Source organism: Cydia pomonella, chromosome 3, assembly GCF_033807575.1.
Source record: "Cydia pomonella isolate Wapato2018A chromosome 3, ilCydPomo1, whole genome shotgun sequence".
Taxonomy (NCBI): Eukaryota; Metazoa; Arthropoda; class Insecta; order Lepidoptera; family Tortricidae; genus Cydia; species Cydia pomonella.
The window spans coordinates 17442802-17462663 of NC_084705.1; the positions used below are offsets into that span (position 1 = coordinate 17442802).

Below are 19862 nucleotides of genomic sequence, written 5' to 3' on the forward strand. Positions count from 1 at the left end.
GTGTCTCTTAGATCAGATGCTTCATTCCATGACAAGAGTAATACGAGGCATCATACTTTTTCGTCTTCCTTTTTATAATGATAGAAAATGAAGTTTGTATTATTAATAAATAAATAAACTACTTCGTGGGAAGACTTGAAGTATAATAACCGGCCAAGAGCATGTCGGGCCACGCTCAGGGTAGGGTTCCGTAGTTACTCTTCCGTCACAATAAGCTAAACTGGAGCTTAAAGTGTAGTAAATGGACCCTTTCACCCGAGTTAAACAAATAGGCAAATTTGCATAATCAGTACCTAATTAAAGTAAGTCTTTTTACTATGAAGGGAAAACTTTTTGCGATAACTCAAAAACAGCTAAACTGATCATGCCCGCTATAGTTTTCATTTAATGTCTTTCTTAAGCTCTACTTTCACAATTTTTTTCATATTTTTTGGACCTATGGTTCAAAAGTTAGAGGGGGGGGGGGGACACATTTTTTTTTTCTTTCGGAGCGATTATCTCCGAATACATTCACTTTATCAAAAAATGTTTCTTGAAAACCCCTATTAGTTTTGAAAGACCTTTCCAACGATACCCCACACTCTAGGATTGAAGCGAAAAAAAAAATTCACCCCACTTTACGTGTAGGGGAGGTACCCTAAAAAAAATTAAATTTTTAGATTTTATTGCACGACTTTGTCGGCTTTATTGATTTATATATCCATGCCAAATTTCAGCTTTCTAGCACTAACGACCACGGAGCAAAGCCTCGGACAGACAGACAGACAGACAGACACACAGACAGACAGACAGACAGATGGACATGGCGAAACTATAAGGGTTCCGTTTTATGCCATTTGGCTACGGAACCCTAATAAAAATTGAATATCATCAAAGTTCTATCGAGATCCAATCTCCCTACACACCGTCGGATATTCTAACAACTTTTTGAGATAGGACTTGTGTAAAATAATTGAAGAAAGATAATTCAAATTTCACTTAATACAAATGAGTGCCCTATTGGGTAAGATAATTAAAAAATAACAACCAGTATTTTACCTTGGATACTCGCTACATTTGAAATTAAGCATAGCAAATTCTGCGCGAAGTGGAGCTCTAATAAAAAACGAAAACGTAATTCAATCTATAATTTCGAGCATGTGATATCTTCTTGAGATTATGAGAACCTAAATAAACATGGATAGACTTTGATATTTCCAGATTTTTTGGTAGCAATATAAGTTCCGAATATCTTATTCATACGAGCTGAAGTTTGAACTCGTATATGTATAGTAGATAGTAGCATGTATTACTACTAGGCCAGGAGCGCTTAAAGATAAAAAAAGGAATATATTTCATGTTCATAATAATAATTAAGAAATAATATTTGGTTATTTTAAATATTATTTAATTATTTCCTTTAGTAAACTCGACTGGGAACACAGAGGCAAAAGAATATTAAGTTCAATGATATCACAACATCCAAGATATAAGAGATCAAGCGACACACAAAGAGAGCTATTGCTAAGGCAAACTGGACATGAGTTAAGTGTCGAACAAATCAGTACAGGATTTAAACATAGTGAAAATTATCGTATAAAGCGGCAGTTATTTGAACCTAATGAAGATGGAGTTCTAAGTATACCAAAAGTATTGAAGGAAAGTAACGGAGAATCCTATACATGTATTGTACACAGTCCTTCAGGTGAAATGGCAAGACGGTAAGTTGATAGACATTTTTTTATAATTTTAAGGCGTTTTAACATTATTTAACTACTGAATAATTTTATTTTTAAACATGAGTCTATATGTAGCTATACTTTGTATATTTAGGTATTTTAATAAAAGCAAACAAAATCTACCCTTCAATGACTCCTTAAGCCAGTTGAGGGTAGATGAAAACATTACATGACAAATAGGGTAGGTTAGTCAGGTCGTCCAGTGTGAGATACAGGCGGTTTTGTATTTGATTGGTTAACCAATAAATGTTATAAAATAATTCAGCCTATATACGTCCCACTGCTGGGCACAAGCCTCCTCTCATGCGTTAGAGGGCTCGGGCTATAGTCCCCACGCTAGCCCAATGCGGATTGGGGACTTCACATACACCTTTGAATTTCTTCGCAGATGTATGCAGGTTTCCTCACGCCCAAACTACCCGAAAATACACAGATTGTTTGTTTACTTTTATTTAAATACCTAAAGGTATAGAGTATAAGTAATGATGTTTTTCAATGATAAACGAACGTAATTATGATGACCGTGATTTTAATGAGTATTATGCTACAATTAATAAAGTAAAATATAGCAAACTGAAAATTATGAACGATCAAAATTAAAGCAAACTCTAAATAAATAACATTCTGCTTATTTCGCAGAAGTTATTTTAAATGATACCAGTGGCGAGACTGCAACTCATTAAATATTATAGAACTGAAACAATGTGATATAATATTAATTAAGAGATAGCATCTTTACAATATATACATTCATACAAATATTTTACTTGGTTAAATTCAACTAGAAGTGATGTGTCAAAATACATTCTTAGTTTTGACTTGGTACATTAATTCTTGAAAAGCCTTTCAATAAATAACGGTTAGTAGAGCTAACGCTCGAACTTTCATTAGGGTACACTAGTACGAGAAATTAGCACCATATCTACTGTAAAATATTAAGTGTAACGTACGTTATTATTCATTGAAATTTGTATGATCTTAAAATTTCCTTTCGTCTATGGGTATACTGCCATTGGACACGGTTATACGATGTCAACGACTGAGTAGAAAAGATCAACGCATATTATTCTGCTGACTGTTCACAGCTATACCTGATTTATTATTTATCAAATTATTTTAGGTCTTTTGAAATCCAAGTTGTCGAAGCTCCAGAGCTGGACGAGCTGCGAGTGGGTACAGGACTGAAAGAAGGACAGATTGTACAAATCACCTGCAACATCATCAGTGGCGATCCCCCAATCTACTTTTCCTGGTTGAAGGACGGCAAGAAAATGCCAGCCAGTCTCAAGGTTAGTGGCATGTTAAACTTTTTTTTTTACATATTAGCAGTGCTCGGAATTTTTGCGGCATTTTCGTAGTGATTTATTACTTTTCGACTTACAATGTACAGTACAGTCAGGAAAACTATTAGCTTAGCATCCCCGCATACAAATATGTACGCATCACATATCGGTCCGTAAAATTTCAAAATTAGTAACTTATTGTGTCGTGAATCATAGCCATACGTTTGGACATTGTTATATCGTGAAAACTGAAATTGGCATCATATTTTAAAATTAGAATTATGTCTTAATACCATTTTTAACATTGATGAGTTATACAAGTTTGAAACCTATTAAGATAATTTTTCACCTCTCTTGGAACTTGAAAAACTGTTAAAAATGTCGCATTTTATCCAAATGTGTGGCAAAGTATTCTAGTGCAAATTTTGAGTTGTTTCCTTATGTTGGCTGATTTGATTTTGTTGGATATTTTACAGTTAGTATTTGACTTGCGTCGTTGTCGTGAAAAATGTTGTGTTTCACTCGGTGGCAAAGTTTGTCAAACCCTGCCTTGACACCCTCGCTTCGCTCAAGATTCCACTTTTTGAATCACTCGCTTCGCTCGTGGTTTAGTTTTGGAATGTTTCGCTTGCTCGGGTATCAATATTAGCACGAGGGGTTAAAAAACAACTTTGGCCCCTTGTAAAATAAATATCTATTATTGTTCCCTTGAACCCCTCTATCTGGAGCGACATGTAGTATATTAGCTATATTCGGCCCACCACCCCTTCCCCCTATTTGAGGTGGGTTAAGACCTAGCCAATTCCCGCGATGTATTCCACAATGCTATCTCGTCACACACTGGTATTGCAGCGTAACAATTGTCCCTTAGTAAGCATGGCTTTCGTTCCTGGATTCTCTACCGTTCTCTACTGTACGAGTATGAGCATCACATAGGCCAATTCAAAAGTACACTTGTCATCCAACCTATATTTAAATCATATTGGAATCATATCAGGGCCTAGCCAAAATGACAATCGTTTGCAGAAAACGAAACAAAATGCTATTGTCCCTCTTTCACACTCCCATATTAGTGCGATAGAGACAGATACCGTTTCGTTGCTCTAGGCTACGCCCCCAGTTAGCTGGCATTTGCTCGGAAATCGCGCTCGTACTGATGCATATACAAACAAGTAAGTAAAGATAGCTAACTGATATGATTCCAATATGATTGAAATATTGGTTTGATGTCAGGTGCACGTCCAAATTGGCTTGAAAGAAGAATGGATAAAAGTAGGCGCGGAAATAATGGCAAACGAAAAAACAACTGCAACTTACAATTAGTAATAGCCAATTATTGTGAAAGTAGCATTTTCCTTGCAGCGTAGTTCAGTTTAGAAAATTAGTAAAAACCGGCCAAGTGTGACTACGCATTACATAATTACATAATTTTTAAAAGTTTGACTTAGGTAGCTATACTCAAATAATAATTATGTTGACGTAACTTTTCCAAATATTTCGTAGACATTTAGTTAAAGGTTACAATTATAAAATCCGTGCCAGTTTTCGTAAGTATACTTATGAATGATCATTTAAATATGTAGAGTTTCTTCACAAGCTTTTATTATTATTTTATTTAAAAAAAAAATTATTGGCAATATACCTATGTATGTATGTATGCACAGATCAAATCTTGCAAGTTAAATTTGACCTACTACCTGGTTTCCGATGAAGCTGAAAATTTTCATACATATGTAAGTCGGGTGACAATGCAATATTATGGTACCATTGAGCTGATCTGATGATAGGAGGTGGCCATAGGACCTCTGTAATAAAACATCGCAACCTAATTGTGTTAAGGGTTTTTAGAATTGTTTCGATGAGTATTAGTTATGTACCTGTGGAAAGAAAAATACACTCGGCGATATAAGCTTGTACCAAAAATGATATTTTTGCCAAAAACTTATTTATAACTAGTTTTGACCGAGTGTTAGGGAAACATAGGGCTCCGTTACAGCTTGGGCAAAAATGCTTTCGTGTATCCGGAGGTTGTTCTCTACAGGTCGCAATTCCCAACCGACCGTGAGGGGGTTCTATGATTTAATACCTACAGTTTTTTGTCGAGTCAGATTTTGTAGCCAAAATAGTTTTTAGTTTTAATTTTATAAAATGTATATATATATTATTCCTATCAGTCTATATGGTATTTTTAGGGATTAGTTTGCATTTAATTTTTTCAGTTAAGAGAGAAGTATAGCTTTTTGAATCTAACGAAGTATCGGTAATTTTTCTATGAAATTCCATTTCGGGAGAAAACCGTTTCCCCTAGCTAAATCTTAACAAATCACTTTGATTTTGATGTCGACCGCATCAGCATAAAATATTTTAGGTTTATAGGTTTATGGAAAATGTTTAGAAGTGGAAAAACGGTTTCTCCTTTTGTATGGGTGATCACGTGGTATACTTCCCTTAAATGTTGATTGAATATTTTTTTTAAATAAAAATATTAGAACCACTAGTTTTACTTCCTGTTCAAATGAATGGTAATAATAACCTTCTAATATTTTTCTTGACTTTGTAAACCACCCTTTCTGTGGATATCTAGTTTGTGGCTCTATAGAATTGGTACCAATGTAGGTCACTCCACTAATCTTGTTTTCGCCCCATTCTGTACTGTTTCGATTGGGTTTGCGACTTGTTGGATTACGAATCTGATATGCATAATAAATCACTAAAGTTGGGTACATACTATAATCGTTACTAGTCTGTTAAGTAATTGCTTTTGGTTCTTGCGTAGGTTTACTAGTAATCAAGGTTACTTCCTCGCCTTTCACATTACATTATCTTTATAGGTTATTATGTTTTCATGATATTTAACTGTTATACATATCGCAATTCACACAATCGTTTAAGTAATGAGAAGTTACAGATCAAACTTAGTCGAATATCATCATATTCGACTAAGTTTGATCTGCAACTCCCCTCCCCCTAAGTTTGATCTGTAAGGGCATCCCCTTAGATCAGAAACCACCGTTATTTTAAGATAGGTAGGTTATTTTGAGTTTTTTTATTATTACTAAGTATAACGTTGGAGATACGGGCACTTGACTGTTAATGGCCTTTTGATGTTGATGAAACACTACGAGTTTTTGTCACGGAAAAGTTTTCTTCGCAGGTTTTTGTTACGCTGTCGCTCCCAAATGGCCCTGTCACAGCCTATCCCTAATAGATATGGACGGAATATGACAAGCGATTTCGGATACGTAATTGGACACGGCTCACTGAATCACAACTCATTGATTAGTAAACCCGTGTTTATCGTCCTCCGATAATTTTGACAATGCAGATACGCATAATATGTACACCGTGTACACAAGTTTTGGAAATCACAGTAGGTACTTCATCATAAAATACTAATGAAAAGAAACGAAATTCGTTGGAAATTGATATTTGTAAGAGCATTTTGATTGCTAGCCGGCGTCATCAATTAACTTTCCATAAATGTACTTGGTTTAATGTCGTCAGATTTTGATTTAGCTTGTGCAGACGGTCAACCAAAATATTTGCAACGTTGAATTTCCTATTTCCCCAATGTGATAATGATAATTTTAGAGAAAGATATGGGTTCGTTATAAGCTTATAAATATAATTATCAATGATGTTCATACTACAACTTTATTTCGGTAACACATTTAGTTAATAAGAATAAAACTTACTTTGGCATCTTTAAACAAACAATGCCATGGTTTAATTTTGTTTAACCCATAATAAATGAATTTCTCTCCATCCAGTAGGTATCAACAAGGTTCTTGCTCAGTAATATAACTTAACTATTCTGTAATAACATTCTGAATATTTGGTTTTACAGATAACTGAGAGAAGCTCAGAACTATTCAGCGTTTTAATCATCAAGAGAGTGTCTTTGGAGCACTGTGGGAAATACACGTGCATCGCGACCAATCACGTCGGGAAAGTGAATCAGACAGCCGACCTTTACATAAATGGTGAGCATCCGTTTCTAGGCCAATTTGAACGTACACTAACATCAAAATTATGAATCTTGTTGTTTAGTTATCGTACATTTTGCTTGTATTTGCGCGTCCGCACATGTATTGGCGCGGGCGAGACGCGCGATAACTAGCTATAAATAACATAATTCAAATATCATTTTGATCTCAGTGTACATTCGAATTGGCTTGTTCGTCTAAGAACAAGTCTCTATATTTAGCGTTGATATTTTAAAACGTATTTTAGTTTACTTACAGACTCCGCTCTGAATTCGGCTTGTTTGTAAACAAGTTCCGAAATTAGAAAATTCAGAACAGCAGTTTCGAGATAATGTCTTTTTTTTTCAATTGATTATTTAAAATTAGTTATTAATTTATTTTCTACGCATTGTTTTTAACCCTTACTGAAGGATTATCGCTTCAAGTATTATCAAGCAATCATACTCTGAATTTTAGCACTTCATCTTTTGTTTACTTTTTAAACATTTCAGTGGCCCCAAAGTGGATAGACGAGCCAACCAACACGTCGCTTCTGCTCGGCCAGAGAGGAGTGGTGTATTGTAACGCCAACGGCTACCCTACTCCGCAGATACACTGGATGAAGAGAGATGGTTAGTATATTCTAGGTTTACGTTTATTACATTAAATTATCTTGGACAAGATATGCTCTGGTTTCCTTGAGCATAGCATATACGTTTCGTATCGTATTTATTACCTACCTATTGGTACTACATTTACCTACTCGTCTAGAATTCAATGTATAAAGCATCATCTGATATGTTAACTGATTTACACAGGGATCAAATTGCCTTATTAGAGATAAACGGATTAAACACGATTAACATGTAAGTAAATAAAATTCTGAAATCATTAAGTGGTAATCGTACATTTCATATACCTATATTTAAAGAGAATAAGAGACATATATTCAGAATGTTATTATATATTGTTGTAAGGAAGAGTTATTTGTTTTACTTATACAAGGGGGCAAAGTGGTTGTTTAACCGCTCGTGCTAATATTAATTGTTTTCAAGGTACGAGGGTTAAATAAAACTTGCCTCCGAGTGAAACACAAAATTTCACCACATTAACGCGAGGAAAATACTAAGTATGAAATACCAAAAAAAAAACAAAGCAAATCCAAATAAACGTTATTCAAAATCATTATTTAAAAGTCAATTCTACCAGCTAACACAATGAAAACAACTCAAAATTTGCATCCGATTACTTTGCCCCACATGTGGGTAAAATATAACTTTCTCATTAGTTTTTAAACAATCAAGTGGGTGTAGGTCAATAACGTAAACAATTATGACATATTTTGCTAGCATTTGATATATAACCTGAAATACTTCCGAAGGTTGTTTTCACTAAAATCTTAATAATCAACATAAAGGCGTAGGGATGTGACGACCCCATCGCCCGCTGGTTTTACCAGCGCAATCAGTCAACGCAGGGCCGCGTGTGGCGAGCTGTTGGGGAGTAGCGACCTCACGTACCCGAGTGCTCCTGGTGAGTTCTTTTACCCGCAAGAAGGGTGGGTGGGACAAGATTCTCTGCCTCTGGCTTGCCTTAGCCGGCCGGCCAGAGTGGAGTCGTTAGAGCTTTAAACTCCAGGGGTGGAAGTGAAAAATTGCACAAGACGCGAGTTGGCACAGTGGCTGCTCGCAACCACTGGGTAGAAAGCGGCGTACACCTCTCAACACCCCTGAGCGGCTCACACCGATGTTGTCCTTGAGCCATCCTAGATGTCGCTTTTTGTGGGGGCCCATCTTGTGAGGGCGAGTCACCGTCTGCCGGAAATAAAATTGAATAACGTTTTATTAGGAAGGCGTCTGGTTTTTTATCCTATAGCCCAGTATTTAGTCCATCGCTTTCACCCAACAACTCGCAAAGAGTCCTTACACCCTGGCGGGTGCTGCCTCTGCGTGCGTCCCATGACACGGGCAAGGGCAGCATCCGCTCGGTGTACTCCTTACATTTCTTTAAAGTGTCATAAGGGCCTCTACGTGTTGGCTTCGGCACCGCGCACGCCTCCCAAAGATCCGGAACACCATTGTTCCGTGATGGGAAAAACATAATATTATTACGTTAATTAAAAAATATTGATAAAATAATTAAGTATGTTGTTGTTAAAGTCGTGTATGTCCTTAAAAAGTGCGAGATTAGGTACGAAGGAATAAAGGTAAATTGGTTTGTTTACATTATTTGCAATTTCTGTTGAACTTCACTTTACTAGCGATTACCAGAATGTAGGTATACGTACCTATCATATGTATATTCAACTTAAATTGAGTCGAGCACGTTTTCTGTGCCACCTCTTTGTCATCATGCGGTCCTCCAGGATATCATAAAGTACAAGATTAACTATACCTCTAGGGAACAGCGTGCACTTACGTATTTCTGACCTAAGGGTGTCTTTCGGTGGTTTTAGTTTACCAACCTAATCTGGAGGCCAATTCAAAATAATATCTAAGTGATATGAGCCTGCATGCATCTCGCTTGCGCCAATACATGTACGGACAAGTACAAGTGAAGTGCAAGCGCGACTGACATCCTTTTGATGCAGCAAGCGCGGATGGCGTAGTGGTAAGAGCGTGTGACTTTTAATCCGGAGGTCGCGGGTTCAAACCCCGGCTCGTACAAATGAGTTTTCGGAACTTATGTACGATCATTTAATATTTACCAGTCGCTTTTCGGTGAGCCGGACTAATCTCAATAAGGCCTAGTTTACCCTCTGGGTTGGAAGGTCAGATGGCAGTCGCTTTCGTAAAAACGAGTGCCTACGCCAATTCTGGGGATAAGTTATCAAGCGGACCCCAGGCTCCTATGAGCCGTGGTAAAATGCCGGGACAAGGCGAGGAAGGAAGAAGGCCTCCTGCCAAATCCTACACGAGCACAACGCAACAGAGACACTTATGTTTACGTTGTTAAAGTTATGTTTTGGCTTAGGTTTTTGTTATGTGTTGCGAATGCAACCTATTATTGCATAAAAATATTCCTAATGCAGTAGCTAAACGCAGCCGTCGGGCTCGGGTAGTATTCGGAGGCTTTTTCAAAAGCACCAATAGGAGCGCTTCACATATTTTGAATCGCGGCCAATTAGAGGCACCTTTTAAACCACCTGATAAAAAACTTACAAATTACATCCTCCATACTATCAACAACTAACCACTTTTCATATATAACCATTTTGTCAAGAATCCCTTGTAAACCAGTACTTTGGATTATATCAGCCTATTACAAAATCGAAACTTTTTTATTTGAGTCGTCGTGATCCTGACCTGCACGGCGGCTACATTATGTAAATGTTAGTTGTAAGATGTCCGACTTCGTTGTTTGAAAGCCATGTTAAATTTAAAATTATTCTTGTAAACGAATTTTACTGTAATAACTTACAGCTACTCTTGGTATTTGGAGACCCGTCCTCGACCTGGCTGGCGGCGGCATCATGAGCTACCCCAATGGCACGCTCGTCATCGAGGTAGTCTCTCTGGCTGACGAGGGCGTATACTCCTGCAACGTCGAAAATGGCGTCGGGGACAGTTTAAACAAAAACCTGTGGATCAGCGTTAATAGTAAGTAGCTTAATAAATATTTAAAAGTTACAAGTCTAGATACAAGCGGTTTGTAAAGCTTCATTAGGTACAAGTCACATTCGGACTGTGTGAAAAGCACTCTTTAAATTGTTGTAGATAAACTGTACAGCCACGTAACTTAATTAATAATATCAAATAAATTAGTGGATAAAGAATGCTTATGTCTGCAAGTTTTTAAAGGCAAATTATCCTTTATTACCTACTTATAGTCAAAGAATTATGCATTGAATTGAGTCATTGACATTATTTTATGTTAAACCAAAGATTAGGCATATTCCACTACGTGTCCTCTATCTTCATATAATAACTATAAACAATAGAGAGCTTATCTTCATGGCACTTCTTGGCTACCTGCGGAGACAAAAAAGGTAGGTACTTACTTTAAAAACGTATCATTTAATGTACCTACTGTGATGAAACGCAGTACAACATGAATATTGCATAAGTTACGCTTAAGTTATGATTAATTCCATATAATACTTAACTTCCAGAACCAGTGCACTTCGAATCAATGGGCTCGAATGTGACGACCAAGGTGGGCCTGCCGGTGGCCCTAACGTGTCGTCCGCTAGGTGACAACCCCATCCGGGTCAAATGGAGCCTCAACGGAAACCCTGTAGATTTCACTTCTTCCAGGTACCTATAATTTTTATATTATTACGTACTAGGTACTTAAAACCGACATGGACTTAGTAACTCGTGTTTTGACTTCATTTAATAACCGGAAGCGGCGGAAGCGTAGGCCGTGGGCGTCTCGCTCGCACTAATACATGTATGGACAAGTCCGAGCAAAATGAACGCGCGAATGACAGCTAAGTCATATGATTCCAATATGATTCGAATATCGTTTTGATGTCAGGTACACGTTCGAATTGGCCTGTCAGCCTGTGTCCCAATGCAAATATCGCTCTAGCTCCCGTTTATTAAATGAAGTCAAAAGACGAGTTACTAAATCCATGTCGGTTAAAAGTAAATTTTGGGGTCAAAAGAACAGTCCCTAAAAATATTTTCGTATGGAAATTTGATGTTTTAAATAGTCGCAAAACATGTTTCCAACGCCATCTATCAAATAAGTAACAAACGTTGTGGAGGAGTTGCTTTCGAAGGCAAACCAGCGTGCTTGCCATACGCTACCTCATCCACCGCTATCATAGTAATTACATTAAACTAACATAGATGGCTCTTTTCAACAAAAATATCTTTTATTGTAAAAGTAATAATTTGGCCAAAAGTAGCGTTTATTGTACAAGGTGCGTTAGGTTGAGGGGTAAGACAAAAAGTCCTCCGTAATTCCGTGCGTAATTTTTAATGCTGGCAACGTTGTTCCAACTGCCATTTAGTTGCATGCCCCGTCTATAGAGACCCAGTGGTCATTTCAATCCCCGCTCGAAGTGTACAACATTATGTGCTACGAGAAATTTGTTAGTGGTATTATAGTCATCTACAGGACTATTTTCAATCTTAACCCTTCCCTATACCTTCGATCAGAATAAATACGAGTGTTATAACCAACCACAAAAAAATATTTTACTTGATTCATTAAAACTAAAATGCTATATTGAAGCACTGACTAATTATTTTTAAATTTTTATTTAATTAGTTAAACCTACACACTGCTGCTCTTTTTCGTGCATTAGGACAACATGTTTCTGTCTTTAATCAGTAAAATTTAACGGAGTAAAATAAAAATATGTATTTTTTATATGAAGAAGTACCTTATGTCAATTTGCACCTGCACCAATCAGTGCATGATGTACCGTGGTTCAAATGCAACACTACTTATTTCATCTATAAAGGTTCCATCTTACCCCATCACACCTTACCGTATTTTGTACTTTCAAGGTTAGATCATTTTGACGATAACTTATTTCAGAATATCGGTATCTGAAACCAAAATCCACAACGGTATCAAGAGCATCATCAGTATCAACTTTGTGGAGAGCAGAGACGGAGGGAACTACGAGTGCAGAGCTAGTAACCCCTATGGAGTAGCGGCGTATAATTTACATCTAAGGATACTGGGTAAGTTATTAATAGAATTATAATTTAATGAATCGGTTGGAAGATGTTGTCACAATTTGAATTGCAAAATAGTTCGAAATTCCCACCATAAAAGCCAGCAACGCACTTCCAACCTCTGGTGGTGCAGTATTCCTAGAGTAATTGCTAACCATTAGGCGATTTGAATAAAACCAGGTGCCTGACTATAAGGCACCTGGTATAACCTTTTAGTGAAATAATAGTTAAAAACATAGTATTTTATGCAACCGTTGTATAAGAAGGGTCAAAAAAGGTGAGTGGCGTGGGTTACAATTACAATGTAAGCCAAGGCCGCAGGCGTAGGCGAACATTGTAAAGGAATACGCCACGAGTATTTTTTTACCTACTTACGAGTCATACTTTAAACTTGTCGAAACATATAGATAAACAAACCAAAAGTTTACAGCAGGCTGGTCAGCGACACCTTCTCGTAATTCATGAGGACCTGGGTATTTGGTCCTTGCTAAATTCAATTATTGGACAGTTTTTTCTTGATTTTGCCACAGTAGCCTATGGAGACTAACAATCAACGCTAAGCGGTCTTCGTAGTCTATGGATGTTGCTATATTAAGGGTGTCACATGCGCGTTTCTGACTTATGAAGCAATTGTTTCTACTATACCACCTTATGAATATTTTATAAGCAATATACTTAGTTTGAAACTGTACTAACTTTGATTTGGTTAGGTTGGTAGCCATTAATCGCAGTAATGTTTTAGCGATTTTATAGCACAAGTGTTTTTATGAGGAATGGACAATATAGACTTGTTCTTATATTAGTATTCGTGAATTTTTAAATGACAGATAACAGTAGAGAAGAAGAATTTTTTTTTATCGACAGACATATCATAAACCTTTTATGATGCCTTCAAAATCCATAAATAATGGCCAACATTACGATAAACTGTTTTGTTACAACAAATTTCTTATCTGTGAAAATGTTGTAATTGCTTCATTGCTACATCAAAATCGATTTGGTAAAGACATTCAAATCTCGAACATCTCTGAAAAAAAAAGCAGTTCGATTTGACCTCTATTGTAATATCAGTCGATTCGAGATGCCTTTTTGTTGGAAATGAAATGTCAATTGCATACAATTTTGGCAAATCTCGCATAGTTCGCTTATCTAAAACGATACGGTAATAGGCTCCCGACTCTAGTTTGTCTCTGAATTAAAATAAAACTACGAATGCGTGACATGCATGAAAAAAGTTTTCATTTACCTCCATTTGACGTACAGTTTATCTTTTAATTGATTTTAAGTTTAAAATGATTTTGTTTTGTTGTTTTTAAAGTAATCATAGCAAAAGTTTCGTTTAAAATGAGCGATAAACATATTTCGGAGACGCCACTATATATCCGCGAGTTCCGCCAAGAGAGCAACGATGCCCCAATGTTTTGGCTGGAATTTGGATTGGTGAATATGTCATACAAAGTTTATAATATGCGTGTAGATAAAATAGTGTATGTAACTCTACATATTTAGGCATTAAAACACTAGTGTGGTTCTATTAAGAATCTCACTTCGTTCGTTTCTTTAACCCACACTCCTATTTTAATGCCTTTTATTATGTAACAGTGACATAAACTACTATAAAATATTTCTCAAGGTAAATAATCACTCGTACATACACATTTCTTAATTATCTACATAGTTAGCTGCTTCAATTACTCAAGTGTGAGATATATATTAAGAAAATTCTTTAAAAACTTCTCCAGGCCTCAAACTACCTCCTAAACAAGTTTTATCGACATTAGTTCAGCGGGTTGAGCGTGAAGAGGAAAAAGAAAAGCAGATAGACTTACTTTCACTAGCTAGCTGGCTAGATGTACTCTTATATGCTGGTTTCACATATTCTAGAACCGCCTACTCCCCCACTGGACTTGCAAGTGGACTCGGTGACGAGTGACTCGGCCAAGCTGTCGTGGCGTGACACCATCAGTTCGCACGTCCAGTACTACAACGTTCAGTACGCCACCAGCGACTTCATGCTTTGGGATACCGCTAAGAGCATCAACATTACGAGGTATTTTTTACTACCACGGTGGCAAACAGGGGGCGTTCTAAGTGAACACGAAGCAGCTGATAGCTGATTGTATCCTGACTGCCGCAAACGGACAGCCATTCCGGGGGACTCCCTCTGGTCGCATAACAATAACAACTTTTGTCATATTTTTAATTGTCATAACTGCATAAAATTGTAAGTCATAAAAATCTTTGGTCAGATTTTTTCCTGAGCATAACTGGGTTTTTGTCATAAATGAGTTATGTCATAATTTTTATACTCATAAATTTTATCCGCATACAATTTTAGGTTAGGTGCGTTAGGTATGGACAAAAAATATATGACAACTGCTATGTAAGTATGTCATCAAATATTATGGCTAAAAATGTATGACACAATACAATGTGACTTTTCATTTGTATGCGCAATGATGATTATGACACAAGTTGTTATGCGTATCAAAGATATGACTTCAGCTTTTATGCAAGCCAATATGGACCCCCATTACGGATACTTGCAAGGGTATCACGTCAAATTCACGGCAGACGGATTCGTCCGCTATTGGCATACAGCTGGTTTGTGGCTTATACAAAACAAAGTACGTATTACTTTGAAGATCTGAAAATTAGGAATTAGGAAGGCATCATCAGTACTTACCATCAAATTATACTGGTACAGGGTGTTCATGAGTATTGCATATCAGAAAAATGCTATGGTTGTTGGTGACTTACAGCCTTAAAAGCATAAGATTATGTGTTTGTTTTCCACATACATTACGATTATTTGATAATCTTGGTTTGTTCCCATTTATATGTATAATATGTACTGTGATGTCTATTTACGTTTACTGATAACTTTTTTTAGGCAAGACAACGAAATTCGTCAGAGCATAGAGCTCCGAGACTTGATGCCGGCCGTGGACTATAGAGTGCGAGTGGCTTCGGGTAACCAGGTCGACCTCAGTCCTTTCACGCAACCCGCTCATTTCACTACGCAACAAAAAGGTGACATTACTTGCTATAATCGTTTATGAAGATTTTTAAGTGCCCTGGTTAAAGAATTGCAACGATTCATAGTTAACGCTCCGTTCCATTAAATTTCAAGTTTGTTTTGAGTATCATCAAAATAAGATGTATTTGAATCAGAATCGGCCTGTTAGCCATAGCCAGAAATAGCTCAACCACAAAACTATTTTCCATTTGCATTTGTTCAGATGGCCAAAACAGTTAGGTGGTGAGATTGTCCACACTTCACAAAGTACGCAAAAATATATTTTACAGTACATATGGGGCTACTTTATAGCACTAGTGCGAGAAGTAGCATATTACGTTACTGTGTCGAACATTAAAAGGGCCATATGTACTGTAAAACGTTGTACGATACATGTGCGAATAGGTAATTCGCAACTCGTGTCGATTTAAAACACTCCCTTCGGTCGTGTTTTAATTTATCGCCCCTCGTTTCGAATTTCCTATTTTTCGCACTTGTATCGTAATGTACTATATCGTCACCAGCTCCATCATCCACGCCGTTGGGAGTCCAAGTCCAGGCAACAGATAACCCCGGAGAGCTGATCGTGTCCTGGCTGCCGCCGCCTAGAGACAGCCATAACGGACACTTGCAAGGGTACCACGTCAAAGCGGTGCCAAGGGTCGGCGGTGATATTGGTAGTATAAACAAATATTTATAAAAATACGCTTCCATCAAAAAAGTATTTTGTTTACACTCTAATTACTGTCGCTAGTTGTATGGCGCATCGCGTGAAATTAGATGGATGTCATTAGCAATAGTAATGGCCAAATAAACTCCCCCCCCCCTAGTCCATCAGCTGGCGACGGTCTTAAATACATTCATTATTATGACTATTGTTTGTCAATTTGAAGATTAAGCAGCGTACAATTTGCATCTAAACTTTAATATTAGAAGTTTTGTCGTTTTTTTTCTCCAGGAACTGATGATACTCACACGAAAGTTCTTAAAGTGATTTCAAGAAAAGGAAAACAAGAAACGACGTTGAGTGGGCTGTTAAAAAATACAAGGTTAGAAATTGTCAATGAAAATTTATTTAACTTATGTTTCGTACTTTATCTCATAGGAACCATTTTATCTCGTTTGGTGTTTATTGCTATAACTACTTTATCATTTACAGATATGCTGTTTCAGTGAGTGCTTTTAATTCTGCCGGTAACGGCCCATTTTCGTTGCCGGTTTATCAAACAACAAGAGAAGGAGGTAAGGAAGGAGTTAATGTCTTACTAATGCATATTATGTTTGCCTAATTTATAACTCTGATCAACCTCAGTCTAGAGTCCATCAGTGTATTCTTAGCACACGCTTTTTTAACTTTTCTTTACAAAGCTGCTTCGTAAAAATTAGTAGTATTAAATACTTATCATTATGTTATAGGCTATTTCGTTTTTGTGAATATTTTAATAAGCATATATAGAAGATAATACAATACAATACAAAGAGGGCTTAATTGCACAACCTCTGAAAAAATGTACATGGAAACACATATAATACATGAAGATAGAGGTAAACAACAGGCGGCCTTATCGCTATAGAGCGATCTCTTCCAGAAAACCTTTAGGTAGTGGAGAAATAAAACCATCCTAGCACATCAGTGTCACAAATACGACTAGGATACCTGTACGTAATTACGTACCTATCATTTGAAGTGCTTGTCTTACAATTCCAGCTCCTGAGCAACCACCGACCAACGTAGAGTGTCGCGGGGCATCTTCCACGTCGCTACGCGTGTCGTGGCAACCCATCGCTACTCATGGCGCTTCTCTGCTAGGCTATTCCATTTATTATACTACTGAAGGTTAATCTAATTTATTATTGCAACATCAAAGCTTCGTTAAATATTTTTGACTTGGGATTACACATAGGGATGCACGTTTTAAAAAAAAAAATCTGTAACTAATTTTCAGATGGATCATGGCAAAACATGACTTCACCTCACACGGAGGTATACCTGCAGGCGCTATTGAAGTACAACAACTACACTATCAAAGTGGCTGGTTTCTCTAACTACGGCATGGGGCCATTTTCATACCCAGTCGTTTGCACTACCTTACAGGATGGTAAGTTTTCATAACATGAATATTACTGACTATGTTACATATGAATAGTGCTAAAAGTGTCAAAACATGATTTAAAAAAAAATGGAGTTACGAGGTTTGTGACTTTAGCCAACGATGTGCAATGCCAATGCCGTTTTTTAAATAATGCAGGATACCCCTGCTTTGCAGTAATTGATAAGTCATTGATATGATGCGACTTCTCATGTTTATTATACTAAGAATCGTTTTAAGGTATCGGTATCATTTAAATTTATTGAAATATTTCAGTACCCGGACCTCCGCCAGAAATAAAAGTACTTGTATCATCGCAGACGTCTCTTCTCGTGAGCTGGAAGCGACCGATACATCCCAACGGCGAAATCACGCACTACACTGTCCATGTCAAGCCGGTTTCCAGGTAGATTCTCAAATTTATTAAATAAATCGTTTTTGACCGTCATACCAAACCACCATATGATGGTTGCAAAATGAGTAACAAATGAAACGTTTTAATCGCGTCAGTAATCCGGCAACGACATCGCCAGTGACAGACTCTTACACAGCCAGTAAATATATATATTATTGTTATAAAATTTAACAAAATGTTGATTTACTTTTCATATTATGGAATTCAATACCTACTGCACGGATCCACGTTCCGGCGTAGAAGAGGTCAAACTAGGTAACATAACATTTATCTAAAATAACGTAAACCTTTTTGTTTTGTTTTCAGTACGAGTTCCCCACAAAATTATCGAGTGGAAGCGACACAAGAGTCTAACTTGTCAAGACACTTGACGTTCCCAATATCAGGATTAGCCACCGGGAAACAGTACGAAGTGTTTGTGAATGCCCATACTGTGGCCGGCGAAGGAGCGGCCAGCAACAGGGTGCACGCAGAATTATCATCTAAAGGTAAGCTAATTGTAGGTAATGCAACAGATGTGTAATGTCGATTGTCTACTGCCTGAAGCAACTATACTTATAATTTGACGACCGGTCTGGCCTAGTAGGTAGTGATCCTGCCTATGAAGCAGATGATCCCGGGTTCGAATCCCGGTAAGGGCATTTATTTGTGTGATTAACACAGATATTTTGTTCCTGAGTCATGGGTGTTTTCTATGTATAAGCGACTGGGGAATTTCAAGTTTAAATTGTATATTTTTGAACCACCCATAAGTTGATTACAACTTACCGTTTCCTAGGTAAATATATTAATATAAAATCAGAATTAGGGTACTAAAATGTTCACAATAATTGTTAGTCGATGTGCATCAAGAAGTGAATCTCATCCACCCTTAAATTTACCGTAATTAATGATATTTTGTGTTTAGATGTGTTATGATTCCTTCATATATTTTAAATTTTTTAGTTGTTGCTGGAGTGGCATCTCTCGGAGGTCCAATATCAGTGGGAGTGGGCAGCTCGCTGCTGCTGGTGTGCCAGTGCGTGGGCGTGCCGCCGCCGCGCACCGTGTGGTACCACAAGCACAACATCATCACGCACCACCCGCGCTTCACCAGGAACCATGACGATAGTCTGCTCATCAATAGTGAGAATTGTTCAATAAGAACGACAATTGCAAAGCCCTTCTTCTCTCAGAAATACTTACTTACTATATTTTTTAAACTACAATGAAATTTACTCACATGTATCTCAAATACATCTTTTTTCTTGTAGGTATTTTTTAATAAAGTTATAACTAAATTCATAAAGTTCTGTTGAAAATTTGACCGGCCAGTTTACAAGGAGCAGACTCCTTGTCATTTCCTTCCTTGCACTTCTGTAATATGAGTTTGCCCTTAAGCAAATCCAAAAAAATACCTATCACTTGCCGGGACTATACTTACTTATTTTATAATATTTGCTTACAGCAATTTCAATTCCTGTTTTTTTTTAGATATAGACCAATCTCTAAGCGGCAATTACACATGCCTGGCGAAGAACCTGTACGGATCGGACTCGGTGTCATACGGCGTGTTAGTCTTGCCGACCCCGGAACCGCCGGCGGTACGTGCCGAGCCGCACAAGCACGCGATGCGGCTGGTGTGGGATGTGCCAAGGGCAGCTGGCAAACTGCAGAAAATAAGTAAGATAAAAATAAAAGTGCTTTCTCCTTTATGCATATCGTGTTAATTGTAATATAACTCATAGTCAGTGGTA

The 19862-nt window shown here is 37.3% G+C and overlaps 1 protein-coding gene across 1 annotated transcript in view; it reads left to right on the forward strand.

Moving 5' to 3' along the window:
- The window catches only part of LOC133516184 (cell adhesion molecule Dscam2-like), a 118865-nt gene that overhangs the window by 90307 nt on the left and 8696 nt on the right, over positions 1-19862 (forward strand). The window contains exons 10-27 of the mRNA XM_061848969.1: positions 1404-1700; positions 2839-3007; positions 6849-6984; positions 7479-7598; positions 10389-10565; positions 11078-11222; positions 12460-12608; positions 14487-14652; positions 15496-15635; positions 16146-16298; positions 16580-16670; positions 16781-16863; positions 17330-17458; positions 17568-17720; positions 17988-18117; positions 18433-18614; positions 19072-19251; positions 19600-19788. Coding sequence (XP_061704953.1) covers positions 1404-1700; positions 2839-3007; positions 6849-6984; positions 7479-7598; positions 10389-10565; positions 11078-11222; positions 12460-12608; positions 14487-14652; positions 15496-15635; positions 16146-16298; positions 16580-16670; positions 16781-16863; positions 17330-17458; positions 17568-17720; positions 17988-18117; positions 18433-18614; positions 19072-19251; positions 19600-19788 — 2789 coding nt within the window. The remainder of the gene's footprint in view (positions 1-1403; positions 1701-2838; positions 3008-6848; positions 6985-7478; positions 7599-10388; positions 10566-11077; positions 11223-12459; positions 12609-14486; positions 14653-15495; positions 15636-16145; positions 16299-16579; positions 16671-16780; positions 16864-17329; positions 17459-17567; positions 17721-17987; positions 18118-18432; positions 18615-19071; positions 19252-19599; positions 19789-19862) is intronic.